General features: G+C 32.7%; 2 protein-coding genes across 4 annotated transcripts; one reads left to right on the forward strand and one right to left on the reverse strand.

Annotated features, from left to right (window-relative positions):
* Window positions 1-3,355: 3,355 nt before the first annotated feature.
* Window positions 3,356-7,265, reverse strand: LOC125775504 (uncharacterized). 2 transcript variants are annotated; one of them, XM_049446165.1, is made up of 6 exons: window positions 7,063-7,265; window positions 5,021-5,838; window positions 4,859-4,963; window positions 4,676-4,734; window positions 4,336-4,548; window positions 3,356-4,270 (listed from the first exon to the last, which is right to left on the reverse strand). In XM_049446165.1, the coding sequence occupies exons 2-6, from the start codon at window positions 5,130-5,132 to the stop codon at window positions 4,046-4,048; spliced, it is 714 nt and encodes a 237-aa protein (XP_049302122.1). In that variant the 5' UTR covers window positions 5,133-5,838; window positions 7,063-7,265; the 3' UTR covers window positions 3,356-4,045. The 2 variants fall into 2 exon arrangements, with proteins under 2 accessions (XP_049302122.1, XP_049302121.1); XM_049446164.1 differs by having other exon boundaries at window positions 5,021-7,265.
* Window positions 7,266-8,023: 758 nt separating this feature from the next.
* LOC125775421 (uncharacterized) lies at window positions 8,024-11,121 on the forward strand. 2 transcript variants are annotated; one of them, XM_049446008.1, is made up of 3 exons: window positions 8,024-8,656; window positions 8,715-9,443; window positions 9,545-11,121. In XM_049446008.1, the coding sequence occupies exon 3, from the start codon at window positions 9,781-9,783 to the stop codon at window positions 10,804-10,806; it is 1,026 nt and encodes a 341-aa protein (XP_049301965.1). In that variant the 5' UTR covers window positions 8,024-8,656; window positions 8,715-9,443; window positions 9,545-9,780; the 3' UTR covers window positions 10,807-11,121. The 2 variants fall into 2 exon arrangements, with proteins under 2 accessions (XP_049301965.1, XP_049301964.1); XM_049446007.1 differs by having other exon boundaries at window positions 8,715-11,121.
* Window positions 11,122-12,158: the final 1,037 nt, after the last annotated feature.

Genomic DNA, 12,158 nt, shown 5'->3' on the forward strand with positions numbered 1-12,158 from the left:
ATTCAATGAAAATGTTCTTAAAATTAAACGTGTGAGAGTTTCGAGTCAAGATGATGTAGATAAAGCATTATTGCAGTGGTTTAAAGTGTAGCGTAATAAGGGTATACCTATAAATGGGCTTATACTACAAGAAAAAGCAAACGATTTTGCTAAGAAACTTAACATTTCTGGATTCGAATGCTCAACAAGTTGGATCAGCCGATTCAAAGTATGTCACAATATTGTTGCAGGCAAAGTTGCTAGTGACTGGTTAGCAAAAGTTTGGCCAAATTTGAAAGCCCAATTTAGCGATGATGAGATTTTTAACGCTGATAAAGCGGGATTATTTTATAAGTTGACACCAAATCAAACTTTAAAATTTAGAGGAGAAAAATGAATGTTTAGGCGGACTAACTGTGCTAATTGCAGCAAACATGAGTGGTACAATAAAAAGAAAATTGCTTGTAATTGGAAAGTCAAAGCGTCCAAGATGTTTCAAAAACGTACGGTCGTTACCTGTCGATTATGTTAGTAATAGCAGAGCCTGGATGACATCTGATATTTTTACGAAATGGGTGCGTGATTGGGATCGTGAACTCAAGAAAACGAAAAAAAAATCCTGCTTTTGGTTGATAATTGTCCAGCACACCCTAAAATCGATGACTTGAGAAGCATTACTCTAAAACTTGTTCTAAAACTAATCAACGACCACGATAACAATAAAAATAACACGGTTGGGCGAGTGAAGATTACAATACTTGATGCCATTATGCATCTTATGATGTATGATGCTTGGAACAAGGTTTCTGAAATAACGATTTCCAACTATTTCAAGCATGCTGGATTTTCTATCGCGAATATAAGCGTTACCAGCACCTCAATATCATCTGATTTTAATGATGAAGATGATGTTCCGCTCTCAGTTTGGGCGAGTGCTTTTGAAAGTAGCCTACCCATATCAACAGAAGAAATCGAGGAATTTTCTAGTATTGACAATAATCTTGCAATATGTGGAGAACTAACCGATGAAGCAATTGTGCAAAATGTAATTGTGGACAAGAGTGATAGTCATAACAGCGCTGATGAAAATGACCAGATTTCTTCATCTCCAAGCGTATCTGAAGCTCTAAAATCTGCAGAAATTTTAAATCAATTTGTACGTGCTAATTTCGTTGATGAAATGCAAAATAACGTAACAACATTTTCGGAAAATGGAACATGAGTGAAACAAAATTTTAATATTGGTTGAAACAGGTTTATATCTGACCGCAGAACCTGATAATGTTGAACTTATGTAATATTATGTATGTATTTTAAAGTAGTGAAGCGTAATCAATAAGACGATATAAACTTCACAATATCTTCTTCACTATAAACTTTCCACTCTCGCTTCTTCACTATATAAACCTCAAAATATCTTGTTGAGCTACATATATAAGCTTTACAATCACTTCCTCACTATATAAACGTTACAATATCTTGTTGAGCTATATAAGCTTTACAACCGCTTCTTTACTCTATAAACGTTAAAATATCTCTTGATGAACTATATAAGCTTTACAAACGTTTCACTATAAATTTCACAATTTCACTTCTAATGTTAAAAAAGATTAAATTTTTGCTTTTATGTTGCGGGGTAGGTGAACTGACCGGCGCGTGTGTCGGCGTACGTGACTTTTCGAATTGTGTAGAACAAGTGCCGCGGCATGCCGCCACAGCTTCTCTTTCTTTGGGTACAAAATGAAACAGGAACAAAAACCGTTGGATATGGAGAGGATCAGTGATGCCCCTTTTTTCCGATTAGCTGGTTGATATGGAGAGTGTTGTACTTATTCAGTGCTGCCTTTTTTCATGATTAGTATGTTGATGTGGAGAGTGTTGTGTAGGTTAGTGCGGCCGAATGGAGTTCATTTCGACAACTACTTCTGATGATATTCCTGCTGCTGATATTTACAATTGACAATTATGTTTTCTCCTTCGCACTCATTCAAATAAATCAAGAAATGAAAGAAACTTTTTTTCATCGCATTTAGGTAACCAAAAAAAATATGAAAATAGATACATATTCATTTTTAATAGAATTTCGGCATTGCTGATAAGTAAGCATGTTCAATGATATTTGAACATATTGCCGAGGGAAAGAAATGATTATTTAAAATTAGTGGACGGACTGTATATGTTTTCATGGCCTTATGTATTACAAATTTCTTAACTTATCTTATTTAACGAACATGTTCAATTTTGAAAATTCTACCGGACGGCAAAAGTGATTGCTAGAAAGGTGACAACAGCTTGCGATCCTGTCATGGTCGACAACTAAGTGACGTTCACGATGACTATGCACCTTTTTGTGTGGAATTAATGAAGTTTACTCGTAACTATTTCTTCAAATTCGTGTCCTAGCAGCTTTTCCTCTTTTACATCGGACGACTGTATACCTTTGATTTTAAGCTTCTTTATTTGCATCTTTGTATACTCTTCTGCATTGAATCCGTCCTTCAGTGATTGTTGTATGTATTTTGTTGGTAAACATCCCATCATTTTCTTCATCTTGGCTTTTATGTTCCATTCTGCATCTTCTGATGTCATGGCTACATCGTCAGCGGCTTTAATTTCCACGTCTTCATTTGGCTCTTCGTCCGGTAGATCAGAGTCCAGTATTCAATTAGCAGTATTTTCCCATTGTGTTTTTAACTCTAAAGTAATGAGCACTGTCGGGTATATTTTAGCAATTTGTGTATTGATGCGTTTATAAGAGCTAATTGCATCTTTCTTTTTGGTAAGATTAGGATTTGGCTCAACTATACCACCTGTCATTCCTTACCACTGGTGAGGGGAAATGTAAAGTCTTAAATCGAGGAAGAATTTATTCATTCTGATTTTATTTTGATATTTTCATTACTTATTTACTATTAGAACACTATCTTAAGTAACTAAATGTATGTGTATGTGTATGTATTGCAGCCCATTCCCAGTTAGAACAGTGACGACATGTTACCTAGTGGCATGCCGGTAGCGCGTGCCGGTTTAATTATTACTTATTCCTATCACGCTCTTAAGGGCGAATCAAAAGAGCTCACAAAACTTTTGTATACATGTGATCTTTTATCACCTTCTCGCTCACATATTTTCTGCTGTAATAAAACTATATCCTTTTTTCTGACACTGTCATTAAATTTGGGACAAATCAACAAAACTGCTTTCATGAAAACGTGACGGTGCATACTGGGTAAACCACTCGCTTGTCATTCCTTCAACCTGAAGTTCGAAACTCTAAAATATAAAGATTTTTTTTATAAAATATTTTTTTTTATTAATTTTAATAATAAAATAATTTTATTTAGATTTACATTAAATTCATTTCCTCCATCTTTTGACATTTTTTTTAATAATATAAAAATTATTTCTATAAATTTTTATATAGATACATAAAATAATATATACATATACATACATATATAAAAAATTATTACAATATTATATTATATGCTCGAAATTTGCAAGTCCAATGCAATGCAATTAAAAATCAATTTAAAATACATCTTTTTGGGTAAATATTAGGGTGTGTCATTCTGAGGCAACCTTTTTTTTCAACTGAAAAACAGGCTCAAAACTTTCGAAAATGTATAAAAAAAATAACTCGAAAGATGAGCTCTTAATATTAATATTAAGAGGTGCCTATTTCAAATTTTCTGTTTCCCACATAAATTACATGGAAACAAAATAATTTTTTTTTGTGGTGGTTATTATGCGGAGGTTTTATATGTCCCCCGATAGCTGCCAGTAGGGATGGTATACTCGATTCCGATTCTACTCGAAAATCGAGTTTTCTCGTAAAATAATCGATTTTTCGGAATCGATCTCCAGTAGTCGAAGTCGATTAAGAATCGGTTCTTGACATTCGAAAAATCGCACAATAACCACTACAAAAAAAAACGATTTTTTTTCTATGTAATTTATATGGAAAACAGAAAATTTGAAATAGGCACCTCTTAATATTATATTAGGAGCTCATCTTTTGAATGACTTTTTTTTTACACATTTTCGAAAGTTTTGAGTCTGTTTTTCAGTTGAAAAAAAAAGGTTGCCTCAGAATGGCACACCCTAGTAAATATGTATGTATAAAATTTACCATATAATATAATATGTTGGACAACAGAAATTTTGATAGCGGTTGCTTGCTTCCCCTACCGTCCCAGTTACACAAGGTTAGGAATTCGTCAGTGTACAGATACCGCAACACATCAAATACACTGTCGGAACTGCCTTTCATCTTTAAAACAAACTGTTTCTGTAATTTGAAAATAATATGCAAAATAAATATTGTTTATTGAAGAAATTGTATATATTACTAACCGTTGCTGTAGCAAATTCTTCGAATTTAAGTTTTTCTTCTATTTCCAAAGCTGCAGCTAGTGTTGTTAATGGTAGGGTGGAAGCAATTTCTGTTTGTGCGTTGTCAATTTCTTCACCAGTCAGTCGGCATACTGATTGGTGAACTTTCCGAATTAGCACCTTACATTTGCGGACGGTTTTTTGTTGGGCCATTTCTTCGCTTTTTTGAATTATCTGAAAATAGAACAAGAGCAGCTAGAAAATACTTAAATAATGCCTAAACAACAATATCTTAACAATACGTTTTTTGTATTGATGAATACCTACAGAACAATAAAAATTTTTATGGACATAAACTTACATTTTCTTTTAAAAAGCTGTCCATCTTCCTTTCCATGTTATCAACTCTTGAAGTCAATTCTTGTAGTTGGGTGGAAATAGTTTTTAACATGTTAAAAACATTTGAAAAAGGTGTAAACACATCATAAAGTAAATTTTTTTAAGAAATGCATTTAAACAATATACTCGTAGTATATTGGATTACCATTTCCATCCACAGGCAATTTGTTTCCTTGTTGCTTTGAAAAGCTTGCCTCTGAGTTGTAGCAACCAGAAATGTTGAATTTCTTTCGTTTAAATGTCAATTGTTCTACAATACAAATGCGTAAAAATAAATTGAAAACCAAAATGACAATTTTACATGTACCTTTTACGGGTATTGAAGACGTTGTTGGGCATTCCTCCAAATAGGTGTCATCAAAAAGCGCTGGTGAATCCATCTGATTAAGAAATAAAAATTTGGCAGCATCAAAATTCATTTTAAATAACTTAACATAATATAATAAAATACCATCGGGGCAATGCAATAATTACAGTGAAAAATACTAATTTGAAAATTCATGAAATAGACGATGTAAAATCGGAATTAGAAGAAACTTGCCCTCATATGGAATAGAAAAATATTTATAAACTATATCGTCTTTTTCTATTTTAAACAAATGTGGATGCAATTTATTTGCCAACAAACAACCTAAACCAGATGACGATTCCAATGGTTCTTGAAAGTAGTTTTCAACGCTCAAGAAACAATGTGCCGATAAAGTTGCGATACCAGATTCCTCTGTCATGCCTGTAACTTTTATGGGGCCTAATTTTTGACTAAAACAATAGTAGTCTTTTTCTTTTTTTAAATCTATATTAAACGAATTAATTTTTGATATTTTAATGCAGGTAAAATCTGAAATATTTCTTTCTTCTAGCCTAAAATGTAATTGCTGCAGGATTTTATTGGCCTTATTTATAAGTTTTTTTAAATATTGTATGTGATTTTCAAACTTGTAAGCGGAAAAGTTGTCTAGAGGACCATATTGCTTGGTACAGTCAGTTAAATGGAGTAAACCATGTATATTGTAACTAACTAACTCACCGTATATATTTCCAAACAAATCAACGAATTCTTCTAAAATTTGTGGGGCAACATTGGCTTCAGTGCTATAGACTTCTTGCATGATAGTAGTCTCATACCTGCGTGAAATAAGAGGAAATGGTAGTAATGGTCACCACCAATGCAATCCTTTAGGACAAATATACCTATATACAATAAGAATTGCCTAAACTCTGTCGCTTTCCAAATATTGATTTCATCAAAACTTCTACATATTCGACCGAACTCTGAAGGAACTAAATTGGAAAAAATGTAATTTTTTCGTCAACTTTGCTTGCGTTCATATTGCCTTTTTTAATTAACAATTGAAGCAACTTTTTACATACACCAAGATCTACAAGGTGCATTGGGTCTAAAAGAAATTGGGAAACCATTTTGAAATTTCCTGACTCTAAATTTAAAAGGATTAATGTGATGTGATCTGTCACTTCTATTTTTAAAAGATTGGTCAGTTCTTAAATGTTTTATTTGTTTTGAAAAATAAACTCTTCTTTCTTTGTAGTCACTTGCTCACATTTAGAACAACTACTTTTTCCAGTGTGCGACTGCACACCTGTAACAAAAGCTCTAGCGGGAGCATCACAGCAAAACAAACGAATATCAAATTTTTTCCAACCTGAAGACCATTTTTTTTTAAATAATTTACTTCTTCACAAAATTCTTTTAAAAAATCATTGATGCTCCAAGGTTTTTCTGTTCCAGAAAAGCACGCAATTGTAAACGGCAATTCGTTTGGAAAATTAACTATCGATGCTAGAATAGGCCACAATACTTTATTCGAATTCTTGAATTATTTCAGGCCATCTATTCCCACATCTAGCAAAATATTATTTTCATTTTGAGGAAATGAATTTTTCTCAAAATGATTTTGAATTCCTCTATATAAAAAAGGTCCACTTGGAGTCATTTGAATATTTACTTTTTTCGGCTGGTACCTAGAAGACTTTTAGCCGTTAGAGGTAAATCCTATTTTTCGCAACGTTTGCAGAAGATCGATTACTGTATTATGGGATACCCTATTTCTTAAAGCCCAAGCTTTTAATTCTAAACTAAATGAATTATTTTTTATCCTTTTTTTAAAATTTCACTATCACTATTATTCCTATCACTAACATAGCTATCACTGCAATTTGAAGAAAAATCAAGGGAGCTTAGTGAACTGCATCCCTCCACTTCAGGATAACAATCAAAATTTAACTCCCTTTTCACAAATGCACTAAGATTAAAAGTCTTTTTTCCCGTCTCATATACATATGCACTAAATGTAGTTTTCATCATATTGAATTATAGTTTTCTTTACTCACCCTTTTTCAAATATTATTGCACAGACACAAAACGTTCACAAATATTAAAGAAACACAATTATAATAGCTTTAATCTATTTATTTTAAATAATTTTGCATAAATATGCACAATTCTCAATTCGACGCGTTTGTAACCGAATTCAATTTGTCACAACGAACAAGCAAACGTCAAATTCACGATATCATGATGTACGCTTTCACATCCATCGTTTTCAGTAAGCGGTGACAGCTAAAAAATTTATTTGTTTTCTTTTGTTTTATTTTTGCTTAACATCTGTTGAGTGAAGAGCTTATAATATAAAACAAATAATAGACACAATAGATTGACTTCTTACTCATTTCAAAGATTTGTGAGGGAGCGTTAGTGACAAGTAAAAATTGTGTAAATGTATTGGAGTTTCGGTCACGCAAGTTTTGCTGGGTTGTTTATGCTGCTTAATATGTTTTATGCTGCATGGAGTTGTTTTCAAGTATACAATTTAATACATGTGTTGTGTATGTTTAATGTTATCTTATCTATAAATTTATGACTTGTGTCCCCATGCATTTTTATTATTATTAGATGTGCATTGCATGTAAATGCATTATGTACATATGTATGAAAATATATACATGTTTATTTTTAATATTTCGGTCAATAAATTTACCGAATCAGCCGTTCATATATCACTAGATTCTGCAATGGGTGCTCTCTTGGCCTTCCATATTTCGGTATAGGATTTTTGCATTTTGTGTCAACGTGCAATCTTGAAAGAGCAAGAGAATCCCCCTATTGACATTGCAAAATGGAAAAGCAAAAATACAAAAAAAGAAATTTGTGGAGTGATAGGAGAGAAGCCTTCTTGTGGCAAAACAAAATTAGTGCTCTTCGCGGGTAAATATTAAGGCAAACAAAACTTACCATTCTCGTTGCTCAAAATGCAAAGAAACAAATAAATTTGTGATAGGGGAGAAGCGTTCTTGTGGCAATTGTGGCAAAACAAAATTAGTGCTCTTCGCGGGTAAATATTAAGGCAAACAAAACTTACCATTCTCGTTGCTCAAAATGCAAAGAAATAAATAAATTTGTGAGTTGTCAGTGAAAACTCATCGAAAACACACATTGTCTGTCCGAACGACTTAGATTCCACAACCCGCAAAATGTTTATATTTTTTGTGGCAAAACAAAATTAGTGCTCTTTGCGGGTAAATATTAAGGCAAACAAAACTTACCATTCTCGTTGCTCAAAATGCAAAGAAATAAATAATTTTGTGAGTTGTCAGCAGTGTTGGTACATGTAGGGAAAATTCCCTACACGTAGGGATTTAAGTCGAAAAAAATGGACGTGGGGAAAAAAGGACAGATTTTTATATATAAGTAAAATGTAAAGATTTTTCGACAAAGCAAAATCGAAATTTCTATGTAATATGTCAAAATGCAAATAAGTCTATTTGGCAACTTTTTTATCAAGAATATGTTCGAATGGCAGCATTAAATCGGTTTCAACTTCACGTTGTCAAAGGCAGCACTCTGAAAAAGTGTTTGTATGGCAGCATGCTGGCGTCGCATATAATTCGTTTGCCGCTTTTAATTTGATTGCTGACTTTTTGTGAGGTAAGTCTGAAGTAAATTTAAAAGCTTTTACTTTTATTGACAAAAACCATTTTTACAGAAATGAGTTCTTCAACAGAATCGGACGAGAGTATTGCAAAGAGCCGCAAATATCGTAAACAAAAGTTTACAAATAAGTGGCTAGGAGACGAAAGATTCAAGGGTTGGTTACAAGCTTTGGCCGGTGAGTCGTTTAAATGCAAATGCGCTGCCTGCAACAAAATTTTAAATTGCGGCAAGTCTGATTTATTGAAACACGCAGAAACAAAAGCACACCAGAAAAATGTAAAAGCCATAAGCAAAACGAACAAATTGAATACTTTTTTTAAGAGAAACGTAAATGCGGAAGGGGTATACATAGATAAAAAAAAATTTGAAATAAGACTCAGCATGTTTTTCGCTGAACACAATGTCGTTTTGACAGTGGTAGATCACCTAATCCCACTTTTGAAAGAAATAGTGCCGGATTCTGAAATTATAAAAAATGTTGATCTTGGGAGGAAAAAGTGCACCAGCATAATAAAAAATGTAGTAGCAAAAGAAGAAAAGGACAACTTGGTAAATAAGTTAAAAGTAAACCCGTTTTCCGTAATGATCGACGAGAGCACAGATATCGGCCTCAATAAGCATATGTGCATCCTAGCCAGGTTTTACGACGAAGAAAAGGGACGAGTTGTGGTAAAGTTGTTGGATCTACTACCAATAGGAGCTGATTGCACTGCAGATGCTCTATACAAGACTTTTAAGGAATTAATTTTATCCCTAGGAATTCCATTTAATAACATAATTGGTAAATAAAATAAAATGGTCATATGTATATTCTTCACATATATGAATATGTATGTATAAACATAAATTTTAAGGTCGTTTTTTATTCCTTGTATTTTTAAGGCATGTGCAGCGACGGCGCAAATGTTATGGTCGGGAAAGGCGATTCATTCGCTTCCAGGTTGATTAATGACATTCCAAACGTGGTCGTTGTAAAATGTATTTGCCATTCGGCCGCAATTATTGCAAGTAAAGCTTGCTTAGCACTGATATGAGCACCCGAAGATCTTTTGCGGCAAATCGGTTCGTATGTCTCTGGAAGTTCCAAGAGATGTGCGCAATTGGAAGCTGTGCAGAAAATGTTAGGTGGGAGGAAGAAAAAAATCCTAAGGATGTGTGCAACTAGATGGCTATCACATCATAGGTGCGTCGAAAGTGTTTTAGAAAACTGGGAAGTGCTTTTAGAATTTTTAAAGCAAGCTGTCGCGCAAGATAAGTTAAAATCTACAGAAATTATTTCGTTTGAACTCAATAACGAGTGTAATAGAGCTTATTTACTTTTTTTTAAGTATGTCCTCAACTATTTTAATACTCTAAATGCACTTTTTCAGTCCAAAGTGCCACTAATACATGTTCTTCAATGGGAATCAGAAACATTATTTTTGAGTCTAGGTCAAAATTTCATTAAAAAGTCGGAACTTAATACTACTTGTGCTGTTAGATCACCGTATATTTCTCTACCAATCGAAGAAGTTTTTTTTGGGCATGAGTGCATCGATCTCTTAACAACTATTCCGAAGGCTGCTGCAAACAAAATAAGAATGGATTACCTGCAGTTTTACATTATTGCTTTAGAAGAAATACAGCGAAGATTGCCCCTTGGAACAGGTATATTTACAGAAATGGAGTTTTTAAGTCCCGAAATTGCAATGGGGGTAAAAGGAAACAAAAATGATTTCACATTTAAAAATATTTACAGCAGATTTAATGTAGATGCTTACGCTCTTCTACAAGAGTGGAGAACTTTTGAGATTAATTTTAAGAGCGATGAAAAAGATAATCTTTTAGAGATGGGCACTGAAGAGTTTTGGAGCAATATCACTAAAATGAAAAACTTTAATGACAATTTTCTTTTTCCTACTATATCAAAATTAGCCAAGTTTATTTTAACACTACCACATGCCAATGCAGATTCCGAAAGAATTTTTTCTATAGTTACAGATGTTCGTACGAAAAAAAGAAATAAGTTAAGCCATGCAAATTTAACTTCGATTTGCATAATCCGCTCTTTTTTGCAAGACGAAAATCTAAATTGTTGCATTTTTCAGTGCAAGGAATCGCATCTAAAAAAAATGACATCGTCTGAACTCTACGACCATCATTAATATTTTTTTTTGCACTGTGGTTACATCATGCTTAAAGTATATGTTTACGTGTTTTTTGTTTGTTTAGTTTTTTTAACCAAATAAATTAATATCGCCTTAGTTAACCATCCATTTGATTGGATCATTCTTGTTGTACCTATGCTAGTCTAATTTAAAACATGATATGTATTTAAATGAAATAAATTTTTTTCTTTATATATATATATATATATATATATATGTATGTGTACACATACAAGGCAATGGTGCACATATTATATTTTTATGTATTATACATATTTAATATTATAATAAATGTTCCAAACCTTTTGTACTTTAAGGTCAAACTTTTTTGTTTTCTTTTAATATTGTAAGAAATGATTGGTAAAACTTGTATTATACATATTTAATATTATAATAAATGTTCCAAATCTTTTGTACTTTAAGGTCAAACTTTTTTGTTTTCTTTTAATATTGTAAGAAATGATTGGTAAAACTTGTAGGGAATTTTGTAGGGAAAAATTTTAAACAGGGTAGGGAAAAGTGGGGATTTTTTTCTTCTTTGGTGGGGATTTTCCAAAAAATTATGTACCATCACTGGTTGTCAGTGAAAACTCTTCGAAAACACACATTGTCGGTCCGAACGACTTAGATTCCACAACCCGCAAATTGTTTTCAAGATTTTTCAATGGCGGTCCGAATATAGTATAAGTCTTTCTCAAGGCAAATTAGAGCTGCAAAACAATCGATGGGATAGCGTTGATTTTTGTCTTAAACTAGATATACAAATGCAGACTTGTATGCAAATTAATTCCCGTATGGCGGGAATTTGTAAAAAAATATATTTTTTCTATCTGCCAACGCGCAGAGAAAATGAAACATGTCGTGTCGACTGGATCGCCGGGGACAAAATCTATATTTTATTTCCATTTTACTAATATTTATACATTTACTTATTATTTACTTAAAGTTATTACATATTGAAGTTGAGTTTGTAACAAAGAAAGTGTCAATTTACATTAATATCATATTCAGCATTTTTAGGCAGAACGTTAAGTGTTCTATTTTGATTTTATTATGCCTTCTTGTGAGGGCTACAAATATTGTTTAGATAAGAATGGTTTATTCTAATGTGAACGGAAAAAGTATATCGAATTCTATTTTAATTTATGAGGCCGCACAACTACAAAGTGTAAAGATTCAATATTGTTTACAGTTATGGTCAAGTGGCTGTGTGGAGGCTGTCATTAACTCCCCCCTTCCTAAGATGAATCGTCCCCGATTCACTATTATTTTGAGTTAATTTATGTATTTGATCTAAAAGAGCATTATATGTGACTTCTTGCAATTGCACATTTTCTATTTGTTTAAAT

This window comes from Bactrocera dorsalis, chromosome 1 (genome assembly GCF_023373825.1).
Source record: "Bactrocera dorsalis isolate Fly_Bdor chromosome 1, ASM2337382v1, whole genome shotgun sequence".
NCBI classification, from domain to species: Eukaryota; Metazoa; Arthropoda; class Insecta; order Diptera; family Tephritidae; genus Bactrocera; species Bactrocera dorsalis.